The sequence below is a fragment of the Dysidea avara genome, chromosome 13 (assembly GCF_963678975.1).
Source record: "Dysidea avara chromosome 13, odDysAvar1.4, whole genome shotgun sequence".
Classification (NCBI taxonomy): Eukaryota; Metazoa; Porifera; class Demospongiae; order Dictyoceratida; family Dysideidae; genus Dysidea; species Dysidea avara.
In genome coordinates this window covers 4,943,110-4,961,046 of record NC_089284.1, presented here as the reverse complement: position 1 = coordinate 4,961,046, position 17,937 = coordinate 4,943,110, and the positions used below count along the sequence as shown (strand labels likewise).

The window sequence follows — 17,937 nt, the reverse complement described above, 5'->3', positions numbered from 1 at the left end:
GCTAGGAACATAATAAAGTGCTCATATTACAGAAGCCACAGAAGTATCTTGGTCTAAATGTATGTGCACCACTACAGTGGGAGTACAGCGTATAAACAGGTGTCCTAGTTATCAAGGTATCCAGGTATCCCTTCTGAGGAGTTCTGTTGTATGTATCTATGTAGCCACATACGCAACTTAAATATGGCTAAGTTCACTACAGTGGTATTCAACTTAATAAAGAAGGTATTTGTGAAGAGATAGTACATTTACATGATGTTCATGGACACATGGTGGTCAGATCTGTAATTTATAGTCAACCTGTCTAATAAGGACCATTTTTTGGATTTGCTAGAAAGGGTTGATGCTTTGGTGCTATACATTAAAGAAGTATAACTTAACTGCAGCTTATAGATGGTCTTTCAATACAGGTGGTCACTAATACAGGTTGCAATGTACCTAGACACCTTCACTCTGTAAGACAAACTTGGCATGGCCTTGTTGCGAGTGGTTTTTGGAGGTGTACACTCCAATACAGCAATAATAGACTGCAAATTCCACCGCATACCATAACATAATTCATTATATCTGTTGAGCCCATTGTGGTCCCACCACAAAAACTTTATCAAACATAGACTATGACCCAATCATTATTCTCAAAAGAATTTGAAAAATTTCAAGTAGCATTTTTCAAAATATAAAAGATTAAAGTTTTCAATGGAGTACTTTTGAACTATAATTAAGTAGATATCCCATAATTTAGGGATCACTGGAAAGGTCAATCAACAGTCTTCCATCACTGAAAATTGTGTTTACAAATATTTACACAGTGCAAGGTTGCAATTGATTTTGTAACAAGAGATGGACCAAATTTTCATGAAATATTCAAAATATTTGTGGTCATAAATCAGAAACTATGGAATGTATGGAGCTAAAAATTTGCATGAGTGATAAGCACCATAGGTACTACAAACACACCAAGTTTCATCAAAATCCGAGAGGTGACCCTAAATTCCTTGTTGATTTGACACGGAATGACCCAGAAGAAATTTTGTGGGATTTTGACGTCTGTATTAAGACTTGATTGAGGTCGCATATCTGCTTACAGTGTATGCCTATTTTTAAATCATGGTTTTGGGAGGTGCCTAAGAGGTAGGATGCTCTTAAACATTATAATCTTTCTTGGTGGCTACATGTTAAGACTTTGGTCTCTAGTCACATCAAAAGGATGCGGGCGGGCGGGCGGATGATCAGGACTATAAATATAGACTCTTACGTCTAGTATTATTATGTGCTGAATTTAGCCAATTCATGTTGACTTTAGTGTATTGACCAACATTCTTACAGTATAAGTAATTGTGAAAACGCACTAGGAAAATTGTTGATGGCTAGCTACACCACTTTAAAACAACTGAGCGAAACAGCGTATAGCTAAATACTATAGACAAGGTCTGCTCATGTAGCTACTTTTGCTTTCCAAGTGAAATGTCTCATTAGCTATATCAGGAAAGTATTAAGCTGTTCAAATGAAATTAAACTATTTAAACATTCAGAAACTCTTCATTCAAATGTGAAGTCTTAGTCCACTATGTGTGGGAAAGTTGATGTTTTAACTAAGGGTTGCCACTGGCCAATCTAGGACCATACAGTTATTTAGTCATGGAAAAGTTTGAGCTCAGCGAATGTTACCAGCTTTTCAGGCAGTGTACCAGTGTTCAGTGATAAGAGTCAAAAGTTTAGATCCACTAGAAGAGTTACTAGACTAATCATTAGAGGACCACATTTGAATTGTTAGGAAAGTTAAAGCTATAACCTATTTGATGCTATTAGGCTGGTGGTTAATGCTACATACTGAAGATACTTTGGTTACTGGTAACAGAAGCATTAATAATAGCTATATAATCAAGGATGAAACTAGTCAGAATATTTTAGTAGTCAGCACATATACCTGACCGTTCTATTATTAGAGTTAAGGGTAGTGTGACTGCTCTATTAGAATCCCTGACTGCCCTATTAGAGTATCTCGATCTTTTGCAGTGTTTAAAAATCAGTGTCCTTGGTTAATAATAGTCCTCATAAACCGGGGTTCCAGGTTTTTTGTGCAGGCGGGTGACCACAGAAACTAAGGTTTGACTTGGTGTGGCCTTACCAGCATTGCATCAAAGTTGACGATGTGGCAATCTAGGCCACTCTGGATATGTGCAACTATTACTGAAATTCTCCAGATCTTTACTCCTTATTCTGAATCTCCTCGTTCTGAATCTGTCAACTGAAAAGACTTACATTGCATTTTACATAGATTTGGACACTTACCACATGGACTTTATTTTTAACAAAATTATTGATTCTGGCTGCTTTGGGGAACTTGGTACAAGCTGCAGGTGTTTGAGGCATAGCCCCCAGAAGCTGCAGACAGTTTAGCTTACTTACATAATTTGTTATTTGCGTAGTCATGTATGTACATGTGGTGAATGCTCTAATAGAGTATTTCACTGTTCTATTTGAGTATTTTAATATGAGACCCAAACATAGGTCTTGGGGGATCCATGAGACTCACAATAACTTTTAATATAGTAAATGTATTATTATGTTGTCTTTTGATACTTGTATCCAGAAAAATTCAAGAACTTCATAGCCAAACACCACCACACACACATGGTTACAATATTATCATCAGAAGACACATCAGCTCATTATGGGATCAATGTGGAGTAAGTTTATTGAAATACAATGGGATAGGTGTGTACAGATCACATGATGTTCATAGCCTGCAGCAATTGTTTGACAGTGACACTGAAGCCAGTCAAGCACTCCTGGAGCAGCCAATGAGATTGCTGGAAGGTAGGGTGCATCTGAGTTGTTCAAATTTAATTCCATACATATAGTATTTGATGATGGTGCTCGTGAACTAGAACATGAGATCATCGATGTCAGTGAAGCTAACAGCCAGCTGGTGAGGGATGATGGTAAAGGCTGATATAACAATAACAATTATGTTGTAGTGGTTCAAACCTAATGTACACGTGAGGTTACACAATCCACCGTTATGTCCAGAGCTCAGTAGACACATGGTACCTGCCACTGGTGATGTTGGTCAACTACTGGCTCTCTCAGGTATGGACCTGTTGTTACTGTACTATAAATAAGTCAAATTTTACTAAACTAACACAAGCTTGTGGTGTTTATAACTCCTGGAAAGTAGCCATGGTTTACCAAAATATATATGGACTGCTAGTGATAAGTAATAGGCTGGTTACAAGTGATAATGTAGTTTCCTGTCCTCTGCCTACATCACACCTGGGTACCTGCATTGAGTGGCCATCATTGTCCCTTTTTAATAATTGAGCAAAAAAAAATTTTCTGTGCTGCCACACTGAAGGTTTTCTGTGAAACTTTGTACAGTATTTATTAGTTGTAATAAGAATGATACTATGGCAACATTGACTCACAGGGTGCTAATTCATGAGTGTAAAATCCTCTTGGATTAAAAGAGCAGTCACATTTTAAAAATATACAGGTGCGGTGGGTTGCCCTTTAATAAGACAAGCCTCCCACTTGCACTCGATTTTGGATATACTACAGTTACAAATTGCAATACCATCTATCCATTCATTCAACAACAAAAATCAAACCATGTTTAAAACACCTAGCTGTAAATTACTTCAACTTCAGTAAATCATTTTAAAGGACATACCACAAGATGAGCATTTAATAGAAAATCTTCTACTTTTCCATTTGGTTAGGTACGGTGATCAGAGTTGGTCGTGTTAACATGTTGGAGAATATGAGGACCTATCAGTGTGACAAGTGCCACTCCCAAGTTGCTGTCAAGGTAACTGTTGAAGTGATGGGGTGGGGCTAGTCTTGCTCTGCTCTGATAGGCTGATCTTGAACAACACTACCTCATACCTAAACCTACCAGGTGGTTGCTTGGTAATAAGTGACTAGTTTCCATGTCAGTTTTACAGTTGCTATGGTGATTGCAAATCTAACAAGTTCTCTACGTTACCCTCTGATCCTGGTAACCATAGTGATTTAAAACAGTAAACATTGTACCCATTATGCAGGTAGTTACCGTGACTACCAAGAGATCAAAGTACAAGAACAAATTCAGAAGTTGACAGTGGGGAAAATATCCTTTGTGTGTGGGGCAAGGGTGTGGTTTGTTGCCTTGACTACTTGTACATACCTCGTTCGATGATAGTGCTGTTGTTGGATGAATTGGTTGATACTTGTAAACCTGGAGATGATGTAACTGTCATGTGAGCTGTTGTCGTGGTAACATTTTGATTACCATCATCATTAGGGGTGTGGTTATTAGAAGATGGCAGCCAGTAAAGTTAGTTGTGCTCATTATTGCTATGGTAATGATATTTTTGTGTTTATAGGGAAAGTGAACGAGCTAATTTGGAGCTCCTGTTACTTAGCAACCATGTCAGTGTCCATAATGAACAGAAAAGGGGTGTGGTCATTACAGATGAAATGGTCAGTAACTACTAAAGAGGCGTCTCACTGTCATCATGTAATCTATACTACTATTAGAAACAAGACTATGAACAATACTGGTCCTTATATAAGGTGAGTGGAGACCTCTAGATCAAGGACAAGGGCAAACCTGACTGTCCCATGTTAGTTTAGTGGCACCCAGCCCTTCATGTGAGTGTACGGGCTGAGGAACTGAACATAGCCAGTTTTAAAAATAATAATTGGCCAATCATAATGAAGAAACCGTGTAACTTTGTAAAAACACCAGTGATGTATTCCCCAGACCATATGTGAACCATTGGACACCATCATACTATACTAGTCCAAAGTGACCTACTATAATCTCCAAATGAAGAGTAGCATTATTTATAATAAAAATAGATTAGCAGCCATTGTACAGCTAGCAAACTTTTCAGCTAAACTTCTGGGATTCAGCACATAAAGGATTTGAGGAGGGTTCTTGGATTTTGTATAACAGCAAATGTTTGTCCCTTAGAAAATTCAAAGTAGCTAGCATGTGTGCTATTCTACTGCTCTAATTGTTAGTGAAAACATTTTACAGGACAAGCCACTAGAGGGTCGTAACAACATAGTGGCTAGTGTGTGTCCACAAGTGTTTGGCTTGTATGCCGTCAAGCTGTCCGTCCTGCTAGTGTTGATTGGTGGAGTCCAGGTGGGTGTGATCACTGATTGACTACTGTTATAACATTCTAACCAATCAGAAGGGTGGAGGATCATCCGGTAACCACATCAGGGGGGAGTCCCATTTGCTGTTAGTTGGTGATCCAGGTATGTCATCAATGTACACAGTATTATTATTGTAGTGCGAAGTAACATTTGATACCTTCACTGGTATAGCTACAGTAGACCCTCGGTTATCCGACCCTCGTTTATCCGTACCCTCGTTTATCCGAAATTGGAAATGACTGTTCTATTAGAGTATTTTGAATACAAGTGTATGTTCTATTAGAGTATTTCAACAGAGCTCTGTATATAAATATATGGGCTTCAGTTATCTGAACTATTCACTTATCTGAACACTTTTACCATTTCCTGAGACTCATTGGGGTTCGGATAACCAAGGTTCTACTGTACCATTGAGGCAAGCAAGGTAGTTGCCTCAGTAATACACTGAACATGAATAAACAGAATTTGGTACATGCTAAAAATGAGATACATATTCTAATAGAGCAGTCACTGACTCTACATGTATGGCTCACTCTTTTTTTCTGGCTATGTCTTTGACCCTAGTACAGCAGAGCCTCAGTTACCTAGGGACTACCTAGTGTATGAATGAGTGCAATGACAACAACACTTTTAAAAATTTTTATGTGCTTTGAACTACTCTTATATAATGGTATGCATAATATGCTTTGATCTTTGGAAGGTGATGAGGTCTCAAAGATGGTTAGAGACCTGCTAGTAGAAAAACCTCAAGCATTACAAATTTCACTTTTGTTCATTGATTTACTATGTACTCAAGACAATACACAAATTCAATCACTCCATTTTATAAGCAATCAATTATTGGAGGTAGAGTTTAACATTTTAGCTACATTTGTTATGATGAATAAACAAGTCCCAAAATGTCATGGAAAATTTTGTTTAGTATCCGTCTGTTTTCTAGAGTGTTTTAAGCTTGTTTTGTCTTCAATTAAGTACTTGGACTTTACCAAACACCTACATGAGTACACTTCTTTGTAGAATGGTTATTTTGTGTTATCTGTAATGTGGGTGTGGTATTCACGAGACTAAGTCTAATCATTAAAGCACACCATTACATCATCATACAAGCTAGTTTAATACACGACATCCCCCTTTCTAGCCATGAGCTACAAAAATCAATCCAAAAATCATACTACAAAAATCAACTACAATCACTCAAAACTACAACTATATACAAGTCAAGTATCAGCTGATTCAATGTACCTTGTTGGTACTCTGATTGGTCTATCATACCTTGAGATTGTTTATCCGTTGACTGTCTGTTGACAGGCAGTGAAGATATATTATCAGAGCTATCTGTATCATCATAGGGAAATACTTGTTTGATTGCTTGATGGTACCTCATTAGTTTGCCTCAAATGGTGTTGGTTTCTTCTCAAAACATTTTTCTGTGAATTCCTGATCATGTATGATCTTGGGGCTGTTTACTGACAATTACTGCTGGTTGCCATACTGAGCCACATTTGTACCGAATGGTGTCACCCTCTGAAGCCACCTAGTACCTCTGTTGTAGTACCGCTGTTGTTGGTTTTGTTTCTTAGTGAGCTGTTTGCTAGCATTTCCACTGATTGCTGGAGTCAATAATGATTGGGTCATAGGTAGCACTGATTGAAGTCATCTGCTCATCGGTAACTGGTCTGGAGATAGATCCATCCCTGAAATGAAGTATTTCTAAATTCAAGCAAAGCAAGCTCAGTATTCGTATTGCCTTCAATTGTTTTTCTATCTGTACATAGTTGCACTCAGAAGAATTCAGACTTTGGGATGTGTAAGCTACAGGATTCCTCTTCTGTAGATGACACATTGATCTACTTGAACGTACCTTTGGATCAAAGTATTGCAGAACAGGTGGGTCAGACAAAATGACAGCTTTTCTGGTGCTCACTGCTCAGGTCCCCACTGAAAATCCTTTACCAGGTCATGCAGCGATGCTGTGATATTAGGAATGTGGTTGGTTAGAGAATTAACCATTCCAAGAAGGCGGCAAACAGTGAATTTGTCAGTTGGTACAGGCATGTTGGAAATGGTGCTTACTTTGTCAGGGTCTGGCTTGATTCCTTCTTTGCTGATGATGGTTCCCAAATATTTGACAGTATTCACCCTGAGTTGAAGCTTGTCCCAGTTGAATTTGACTTTTGTGCTCACAAGCTCTGTTGAGCACGTTATGAAGGATTACATCATATTCGTCAACTGTGGTAGCTGCAATGATGATATCATCAGCCATTACATGTACACCTTCAATTCCTTCAAAGTCAAATTCATTCCTCTTTTGAAATATTTTGCTTGCAGAAGTGAGACCAAATGGCATACGATATCAGCCAAAAAGTGTATTAAATGTACACAGCAGGCCTCATCTAGCTCTACCTGCCAGTAGTCATCTTTGAGGTCAAGAGTGGAGGAGACTTTCTTGCCAGCGAGGCGACTTGAAATTTCTTGAGCTGTAGGTATTTTGTAATGCTCGCGTTTCACAACCTTCTTAAGAAAACATAAAAGCAGAATACCATTCTTCTCAACTATCACTAGACTGTGTACCCAGTCGGTGGGTTGGTCAATATTATGCCACACTGGAGATTGGTATCCAAACACTGCTTTAGTTTGTGAAGTGATGAGTGAGGCACACGTCTAGCAGGATTTATCACAAGTACAACATCTTCCTTCAAGGTAATATGGTATTTTTAAACATTATCAACCCCTTTAAACACATCAGCAAATTCAATTTTAATCATTTCCTTAGACATGTTTGAAATCTGGATGGTGATACAATCTCTTAGACTCAGGATGGGTTGGACCACTTTGGTCACAACAACAAAAATGTGACTTGACATGTAGTGAGTTTTCCTTTGCATTGAAGAACACATGTGCCAATTGGAGTAACAGTGGAACCTCCATAAGTTGACAGTTGTATCTTCAATTAGCGGCTTGTTCTTTAACCATTTGTAAGCTTTAAATGGCAGACTGCTTGCCTCTGTTCCTCTATCTAGCTTGAATGTGACTTTGGTGTCATGAACATCAACAGTGGAAAGCCATGTATGTCACCCCATGTACCTGCAATTCATCAATGACTGTGTCTGAGGTTTTGTTGTCTTTGGCAACGGTGTGAATTTTTCTTTTCTGATTGGGAATGATCAGCAGCTTGGGAACTGTTGCAGGCTGATTTCTACTGCGGCAAACTCTTGCAAAGTGGTTGTATTTGTGGCAAATGGAGCACCTCTGTCCATACGCTGGGCACTCTCTTGGTCTGTGTGTATGATCACACTGGCCACATAGTACTTCTGAGCTTGCTCAACAAAATATTAGTTTCTTATAGGAGTCTTTCTTTCAGATTATCATCTCGCAATCCAAAAACAAACCTGTCACAAACTGTTTCTGTTTTAACTGCTGCTGGCCATCCCTCTTTATCATACTCACAATGGTCAATCACTATCTCCTTCTTGTTGTTGAAGGATCTTGTCAAACTTCATGCTGTCGCTAGCTGATGCCCACGGAACTGTTTTGCAAATTTCACATGCTTCCTTTCCCACATCACTAAGCATGATGCCAATCTTTACTGCATCAGATTTTTTGCTAGATTCTGTCCAGACAAGAAACCAGTGTAACTGTTCAACAAAGTCCCGCCAGTTGCATGCTGAATTTCCACTACTAAACGAAATGGGGTCTGGCAGTTCACACAGACTCACTGCCATGTTCAGAAACAATCAGAAACCTTCCTTTGTAAATTGTAAGGATAGTTCAGACTAGGTCAGTTGTCACAAAGGCATGATGAAAGTAATGGCACTTCTGACATGTGGTATTGATTCATTATTATTATTAAAGTACACCATTACATCATCATATAAGCTAGTATAGTACATGACATCATGCATGACAGTGGGTGTAGTCCATTTTCACTTGTGTCTTTGAAACCATGCCTGGAGTTTGAAAGGAAGCGAGATAAAGCCATGGAGATTGACACCAAACCCAACCTGTGTCACAATTATGCAATAAATTTTCATAAATAAATAAAAATATTAGTTTTGACGCTTACCAGGTAAACTGCTTAGAAGAGTGAGCTGAAAACCAGCATGTAGATGGAATAATTATCATAGAAAGTCCTTGCAGTAGTATAGAAGATTTGGAGTAAAAGCCATAATACAAAATCCAACTACGTGTAGCAAGTGCGCAATTGAGATACTCTAATAGTACAGTCACCCTATTAGATCATTCAGCGCCATTAGTAAGTTACTCTATTAGAACGTTCAGCTACGTAACAAGTCACTGTGTAGAGGGTTCAGCTACCAACAAGTCACCCTATAGACAGTTTAGCGTCACCCCGTAGAGAGTTCAGGTCACCCTGTAGAGAGTTCAGGTCACCCTATAGAGAGGTCAGTTAAAAACATGTTGCCTGTAAGGAGTTTAACTAAATCAGGTCACCCAGTAGATACTTTCAAGTTTCAACTGCAAACTAGTCACCCAGTAAAGAGTTCAGCTACAAACAAATCACCATGCAGGGAGTTTAGCTACCCCTTTGGAGAGTTTAGGTACATACTTTCTGTCCTAATAACAAATCAGCAGGTTTACAAAAGCACTAAATCAACTATGATTTACAAATTATTTTCTACAAAACCCTGTAGAGAGATTATCTAGAAATGAAGTCACCTGTAGAGTTCAGCTACAAACAGGTCACCCACTAGAGACGAACAAGTCCCCCAGTAGAGAGTTCAGCTACAAATAATTTATACCCTATAGAGAGTTCAGCTACAAACAAATCACCCAGTTGGGAGTTCAACTACATATAATACACCCAGTAGAGTGCTCAGCTACAAACAAAATCACTCTGTGGAGAGTTCAGCTACAAACAAGCACCCTTTAGAGAGTTCAGCTACAAGCAAATCACCCTGTAGATAGTTCAGCTACAAACAAGCCACCCAGTAGAGAATCCTCCGGCTACAAGCAAGTCACCTGTAGAGAGTTCAGCTACTTTTGTAACGAAGTTACATAATAGATTAACATCTATAAAAATTTGTATATTATACAAAACATTCTTCAAATCTACAACTGCTCTCCTTTCTCCTTCCTGTAGTAAAGAAAAGACAGGTAAAAAGAAGCTGGCCTATGGCCTGCTTTGGAGTATACAAATACAAAAGGGGTGATATCTAATCCAAAACAGTTAAGTTGTAAAAACAAGGGTGCAACCCCCAAGAAGCCATGGTGAAAAAAGATGTGAACTCCAATTCTGTGGCCAAAAAATGGCTGTGATGGTAAATGGCAAAAACATTAATAACGACAATTCAGGTGAACATGTTGCCAAGTTCTAGTGAAACTTGGAGGAGGCAGCACAATGGATTGTTCTTAAAATTTTTGTCATTTACCTACCATCACAGCCATTTCTTGGCCGTAAACTTGGATTTCACATCTTTTTTCACCATGGCTTTTTGGGGGCTGCACCCTTTTTTATAGTTGATTAGACAGTTTATAACTATAGCGTATCCATGAATATCTGGGCCACTGTTAACCAACGCTTGAATATGAGAACACCTATTGTGAAACCTATTTGGAATTGTTACACTGCTTCTAGTATAAGGGCTAAGCAATAGTAATCAAATATATCAAACAGCATATCAGCAGGGGTAAATGATTATTTGAAATAACAGTAATTGGTAGTATTTGTTGCCATTATCGGTTGCCATATTTAGCTCTTTTCAGCCATTATACCAAGTGAAAACATGATAGCATTAAAAAGAACTGACTATTGTTCAAGTTCTGAGGGAATCTTCCTAAAGGTGTGGGAACACTCTTGTTTATACTACTGCTTTCTTTAACAAGCTGGAGTTATTTTGGATTTTTACTACACTTTATGTGTACAATAAATACTAAGTTGAATAACATGGCAAAAAACACCTATTACCATGTACAATTTTTCAACAAGCAATTACTGAAGTATCTTAATTATTTATATACCATTCAACACTCTTGGTTACTGTTATTTACTCTTCCCTCAGTGCAATAATCATACAAACCAGCCAAATTTACTGTACTTCTCTCATTGCTGAAACCATTGATAGCCTGTCTGTTTTTTATATAAAACTCATTGTCTGATCCTTGTATCTAGTACCAAGTCATTATTACACACTCAGGCACGGCAAAGTCCCAGTTCCTAAAGTTCTCAGCCAAGTTGATGCCTCGGTCAGTATTGACCAGTGGAGTGGGGTCTACTACTGCTGGTCTCACAGTAACCGCTGTCAAGGTAACAGTTGTAACTGTGGTGTCATGTGATCCATTGAAATCATACAGGATGGTGGAGAGTGGCAGTTAGAGGCTGGAGCACTAGTACTAGCTGATGGGGGACTGTGTTGTATTGGTGAGTGACACCTGTCCAGATCACCTGGCCAACTTAAAAAAATCAGACTGCAATTCATTTGTCTAATGCAGCCACCTGCTTATTAAGGCCAAGAAATTTTTGTTCAAATGTGACCAATACAATGAAACCTACCTTATGAAGAGCACCATCATGTCATAGGGTGCTGCTATAAGTATTGTGTGTACCCTTACACACAAATGATCTTACATTTCACATATCCAAAAGAGGTCTGATCATGCTGTTAATGCATTTGGGATGGCTTCCCAGAATATTTTGTCTTTAAAATGTTTACTTTGCCATGTACAATTCTGATCAACTCATAAATATGATGTAGCTGCTATTCTCTGAGCATGGGCCTGGTGCTTTATCTATACAAGTGCAATGAAAAATTAGGAATTTCAAGTTCGATCAGGGATCATAGAAATAAAAAGTAAGGAAACAAGGGAGGTTGCCTATACCTGCAGGTATACAAGTGGATATTTAATTCCTAATTCAGTCATGGGTATACAGAGTAAATGTCCACTTGTATAGACAACCTCCCTTGTTTCCTTTCTTTTTATTTCTGTGATCCCTGATCGAACTTGAAATTCCTAATTTTTCATTGCACTTGTTTGTTTACTTTTTTGTAACATAATTATTGACTGGTGCACCTGTGCATACTGCATCAAAAGAATGAATAGTACCTGACATTATTAATAATGTCTAGATGCGCACCCCAACTCTATCAATTAACAAAAAGTAAAGTAGCTGTTACGCTTCGTGTCAAGCTATGTTCAGCACATTACATAGCGTTTCGAACGAAGAACAGTACAACAACTGCCTCTATTGAGAAGCCACCGCGCGCTATTGCGATTTGACACCTTATGCGGTGTCAGCGAAAAGAAATGGGACACAAAGGAGGACAAAGGCAAGTCCACGATGACTCATTGTAGCTACTGCGGTTGGCGAAAAGGCATGTCTTGGGAAGAAGCGATGTCAAATAGTGAAGAGATCAAGCCCGTTAGCTCTAACCAAAGTCGAGTTACACTTGGCTGAAGGCATCAGTCAGTCAGTTAGCAGAAAATTCTGTTAAATGTCTAACCAATACTGCCAAGCTGTTATGGAGATAAAGTGAGGCTTGTTTGAGGTGATATAATTGGGCAAAAAAAACCTATTCTCCATGATCCCTAATATCATACTGTATGATACTAAATATGTCTTTTTCTACAGTAACTACCCCATAGAAGCATTTTACGCCAGAGCAGAAATCCCACTTTTTTTGCTGTAAAGTGACACCTAAGTTTCCTGTTACTCAAAACAATTTCCTGTAAGAGATGAGCAATGTAACATGTACATGGAGGGAGGGAGGGCTTTGGGTAGTGTTACATTTGCTCATCTCACTCATATAATTATGATTTAACCTCTGGCCTTGTTAAATCATCAATTGTTCCATCTACTATGTGTGGCTTATAGTGGCTAATTAGGATACTTGAATAACACATACAAATTTGTATCCCACATGTATGAACAAATAATGTGCACATGATATGTATGGTCAGTGATGCATCAACAATAACAGGATAATGTGTTATACAACAGGTCATTATGGTGTAAGTGTTAGTAACATACAGGTTGTTACTATATCATCATCTTCACCAGCATTGTATGTACCAGTTAAACCTCCTACAAAGAGGATTTTATTTTCCTCGCATGCACAGAACGTCCAAAATAATACCCATGGGGAATTTCCCCAACACAGTCCCAACACTTGGCATTGACATTGTAGATGTGGATCAGTGGAGCTAACTTCCATGTTGGGAGGTTTTCACCAAAATTTTCAATTTTGTCAACTCCACTAAAGGTGATCAGACGACCTTGATAGTGGTTGATGGATTGTGATGCATAAGGCATGCCAGGTAGTTTGTTCCACACTTGACCACTGTTAGTGTTGTTGTTACTACTCTGTAGTAGTTGTGGTAGAGATGCAGTCACTATATTAAATGTACTCTGATGATCTTCATCATACCCTACAGCAATGTACAAGTTATCATTAACAATTAGAGGAACTGCTTGATATGTAATAAATGGTAATTGTTCAACCACACTCCAGTGTGAGCCAGTGTCAGTGATATGAAGAACTTCTACTGATCTTGTCATAATCATAGGATCCAAACCTGTTACTCCACCGGCTACTATCACTGATGATCCATGGGAAATACATGAGGGAGTGGGTCGTGCAGTTGGCATGTCAGGATATGGAGTGAGCCACTCACCCTTCTTCTCATTTCATAGGAATACTTTATTAGTCACCTTCATAACATTATTACTCCTAACAATTCCTCCAATAGCTAATAGTTGTTTCCTGTCAGGTACAGTTACTAGACTAAAATAACAACTAGGCAGTTCTGGTAGTATGGACCAGTGGTCCTTGTTGGAGTCATATATGAGGGGAATACTATATCCACCTATACTACTATATGCTGTAACATACACTTTCCCATCAAGTTCAGCAATAGATGACACAGATACTTTCCCAGGAAGATCATTACATTTCTGCCATGTTACCCTGAGGTTATTCCAGAAATCAGTGCTACTCTTGTTGACCTACAAATAAGTAACACATACATTATTAACTTATTCAATATTCCTTTAAAAACTTTACCTGATTATGTGGTGGTAGGGAACACTGTGCAGCTTGCAGCTCTGACATCATTACAACTAATTCAGCATCTTTAGCCTGTATTTCTTGCTCTTTGTTCTGTAATTCATTATTTTTGGCTTGTATTTCTTGCTCTTTGTTCTGTAATTCATTATTTTTGGCTTGAATTTCTTGCTCTTTGTTCTGTAATTCATTATTTTTGGCTTGTATTTCTTGCTCTTTATTCTGTAATTCATTATTTTTGGCTTGTATTTCTTGCTCTTTATTCTGTAATTCATTATTTTTGGCTTGAATTTCTTGTTGCAGTGATGAAACAGTTGGGACATGTTCCCTGTCATCCAGACCCTCCAACTGTTCACATAGTGTCACTATTGATGTCCTGTTCTTGGGAAGGTTACTGAGGCAGCTTTCAATCAAGGGGATCAACACACCCAACCTGCTTCTGTCTATTCTATCAAAGTAGCTCCTGCGTCTTTCAACTTCTGATCGAGCCTTCATTTCAAAAGTCAAAGGATCAGTGACTACAGCTTGTAAGGGAGTTGGCCACTGATGGGATAATGTGTGGAGCATCACACAACCAAATGAGAACACATCTAGTTCCATTCCATACCTAACACTTGACATGTCCTCTAATGCCTCAGGAGGCATAAAATCTACAGTACCAGGTGCTTTGGTCATTTGTGATTGTCTTCTAGGGTCTACAAGACGAGCTGTACCTAGGTCACCAATTTTTCCTTCCATTCCTTTTGACAGTAAAACATTATTACTGGACAAATCGCGGTGAATGATAGGTGGAGTGCGTGAGTGAAGATACCTAACACCTAACGACACATCATAAAGAATTGACAACTTTGTTCCTATCAGAATAACTGGAGTTTGCTCTAGCAGATTAGTTAGACTACAGTGAAGTCGCTCCATAACTAAACTAGGTACTCTGGCACCAGGAGGAAGGTAAATACCAAAGAAACGGACTATATTGGGATGACGTAGTCGACTACTTTGCTCACATTCTCGAAGGAAACTTTGCTTAAATGCCTGAAACTCTGGCTCGTTTACTTCATTCATAAAAATGGAGTGAATTTCCTTAACGGCCACTTCAGTTCCTTCCCATTTGGCCTCTAGGATCCTTCCATTTGCTCCTCTTCCGATTTGCCTGCCAAGTCGAATATTATCAATGACCCAGTCTCGTAGAGAAGGTGGTATATCTCGAGTTGCCATTGTTGTTTGCGTCTTTGATGATTGCGGTATAAAATAAAATTGGCAGTTGCTATTCGCACGGTTACTTAGCGATGCAGTTGGCATGTGTGTACACGGCACATAGATCCTTTACTATGGCATATAGTCTATATGGCATACATCTTCATGGTGTGTACGTGCATGCGGGAAGTATAATGAATACGTCACCAAATTGGTCGTGTGAGTCCAAGGATACACCATGCATGCACATGCATTTTCTCTGCTATGGATTGCTAACCGCGCTATGGGTTGTGTATTTACATATTATAGCCATCGTTGTAAAGCATGCAAGCATGTCTCTGTTGACACACCTACAGCTACCCAACTGCATGGATGGTAAAATGCATGCCGGCTGTCATGAAGTTCATAATCAGTTTACTGTTAGTCAGTATGTAAACTGATATGGTAATAAGTAGAGATATACAAAATACCACACACTGTAAAGTAGCAGATTAATTAGATAAAAATAATCCAATAGGAGTCATGCAGTCTGAGTTTCCAAATGCATTCTCGCATCCCTTGTAGTTACAAAACCACATTTTCTCCAACATAATTCATTCTCTTGGCCTCTTCCAAAGTGATGCGAATGCAAGAGTGATGCCATGCTACAGTAACAAAGAAATTTATCATTCAGTAGCATACAATACAAACATAGACAAGGCTGAATTTTCCCTTAACTTGATTCCATCACATACATCACTTTCATTGTTTCTCCAGTAGAACAAGTAGCATCCCTTTGTTTAGTTATTGAACTGTGGCTAGGGGGTCTACAACTCTGAGGAAGCATGACAATGGACAGAATTCGATTTTAAAATTGGAAAAATTTTCTGTAATACCTGACAAGCAAGAGTCAGCACCAGGATTCACTGGGCATTAATTGTCAAATCACAATGTCAAGACAATTGAGCCTATAATGTAATAGCAAAAGTGACACACACCAGCGGATGAACCATGCAGACTTTTGGAAAGGGGGTCAAAATGGCATGCTACATTGCCTGATTTGGTAAGGTGAGACCACTGAAAAAAGGTCACAGCCTGCTGACAATATAGCTAGCTGCCCACCCTAACATGCAACTATGCATTTATCACTGACTGAAAATGAACATAAAAATCCTTAACGGCCGTTCACCCTTAAATGCAGTCCGAACATTTTCCTCTGTGTGCACAAAGAAAATCTATTTCTCTATACCTAAAATCTTCATTGTATACCTTCGATGGTGCACATTTTGCTGCTGAATCTATTGATCTTGATCGTTGAATGTTCAATTGGACGAATTCCGTTCTTTCAAAGGTAGAGACTGTCTCCTTAAGATCATCGTAACTCTCAAACTCGTCTCCTATACAAAACATCGGGCATGTTACGAAAGACCACAGAGAAAGAAAAATCCCGCTCAAAGCCACGTGTAGTTTTCGGAGATGAATGAACCGTGTACTATCCGTAAAATAATAACATCACGTGACTGCCATGCGAATAGCACGAAGCTATTAGTACGTAACCGTGCGAATAGCCACTCCGAATAAAAAATTTTGCGGATTTGTAAATGCACTCCCAAAATCTTTTAGACTATATTAGCAAGAGTTAATAATAGTGGGGGGTGAGGTAGATTGTAGACAACATGGGGACACGCTGGATAAAAATGCCAAACTTTTTTTTGTTCATTACTGAGTATCCACTAAACACTTTTTTGCTAGGAACCTAATTTAATTATGCCCCCCTAATTAATTAATTGCAAGTGACTGTTCTATTAGAGTTATTTCTATTGCCAACATGGCTTTCAAATAATTCTGCCATGTTGCAAATGATTGAATGCGTACAAATAATGCATTCTGGTTAAGGATAATAGTCAAATTTTACAAAACTACAATTAAAATGATGAATCAGAGCTGTCAAGTAAACAATTACATTAATAGATTAGTACATGACAACTAGCAGCTACATCTAGTGCCACATCCCTTTTCACTTTTGCAACTGCACCTTACAAGTTTCATGCATGCACTGGAAGCTATTGGCTTGGTAGTCCAAAGAGGAGTCCATTCTTTTCCTTGTTCATCCCATTCTCATCCCCAAGACTCTGGTGTAGGCCTGTTCTGCTGAAAGTTGTGACTGGAAGCCCAAACACTTGCTTGATATGTCGCCCTTTTGGCATGCTGCAATAAAGCATCAGATGTTAGTGGAACACTCTCCATTGATTTGTTTTCCTGACAAAACAATTCCATTCTGGCTTCATCTACATTTTCCATCATGCTGCTTTTGTTGTATAAAAGAACTGTAAACCTTTCCAACATTCGGAAATGTGGAGATTCAGAACCAAAATTTTCAAATGGTTGCAGTGTTATTTTGGAAAAAACTGGTGTAATTTCTGGAAAACTATTCCAAGCTTCTAAAGCCATCCTTTCCCCTCTTCTATAAAAACTTGAAGTAGTATCACAGCCAATAAAACTATGAAAAAATGCCAATCCAAAGATTTTTCCTCACCCAAGATGGTGTTAATATGTCGAAAAGCAAAGTTTTTACCAGCACCAAAAGCAACCCAAA

At 38.6% G+C, this 17,937-nt stretch overlaps 2 protein-coding genes across 9 annotated transcripts in view; one reads left to right on the top strand and one right to left on the bottom strand.

Annotated features, from left to right (window-relative positions):
* Positions 1-17,937, top strand: part of LOC136243251 (DNA helicase MCM9-like) — a 28,945-nt gene that overhangs the window by 6,749 nt on the left and 4,259 nt on the right. Inside the window, exons 2-17 of one of the 2 annotated variants that reach the window (XM_066034767.1) lie at positions 2,594-2,690; positions 2,747-2,820; positions 2,865-2,932; positions 2,982-3,093; positions 3,723-3,811; positions 3,861-3,901; positions 3,948-4,000; positions 4,047-4,114; positions 4,168-4,241; positions 4,286-4,318; positions 4,368-4,464; positions 4,522-4,557; positions 5,027-5,137; positions 5,190-5,253; positions 11,304-11,413; positions 11,461-11,527. In XM_066034767.1, coding sequence (XP_065890839.1) covers positions 2,594-2,690; positions 2,747-2,820; positions 2,865-2,932; positions 2,982-3,093; positions 3,723-3,811; positions 3,861-3,901; positions 3,948-4,000; positions 4,047-4,114; positions 4,168-4,241; positions 4,286-4,318; positions 4,368-4,464; positions 4,522-4,557; positions 5,027-5,137; positions 5,190-5,253; positions 11,304-11,413; positions 11,461-11,527 — 1,194 coding nt within the window. Of the gene's footprint in view, positions 1-2,593; positions 2,691-2,746; positions 2,821-2,864; positions 2,933-2,981; positions 3,094-3,722; positions 3,812-3,860; positions 3,902-3,947; positions 4,001-4,046; positions 4,115-4,167; positions 4,242-4,285; positions 4,319-4,367; positions 4,465-4,521; positions 4,558-5,026; positions 5,138-5,186; positions 5,254-11,303; positions 11,414-11,460; positions 11,528-17,937 lie in introns of both variants that reach the window. The other variant, XM_066034766.1, reaches the window with a different exon arrangement.
* LOC136243252 (probable serine/threonine-protein kinase drkD) lies at positions 12,966-16,911 on the bottom strand. Of its 7 annotated transcripts, none has more exons than XM_066034774.1 (4): positions 16,238-16,911; positions 16,097-16,176; positions 14,169-16,006; positions 12,966-14,110 (listed from the first exon to the last, which is right to left on the bottom strand). In XM_066034774.1, exons 3-4 carry the CDS (start codon positions 15,465-15,467, stop codon positions 13,793-13,795), a joined length of 1,617 nt encoding a protein of 538 aa, XP_065890846.1. In that variant the 5' UTR covers positions 15,468-16,006; positions 16,097-16,176; positions 16,238-16,911; the 3' UTR covers positions 12,966-13,792. The 7 variants fall into 7 exon arrangements, with proteins under 7 accessions (XP_065890846.1, XP_065890844.1, XP_065890843.1 ...); XM_066034772.1 differs by having other exon boundaries at positions 14,169-16,176; positions 16,238-16,309; positions 16,611-16,911; XM_066034771.1 differs by having other exon boundaries at positions 14,169-16,176.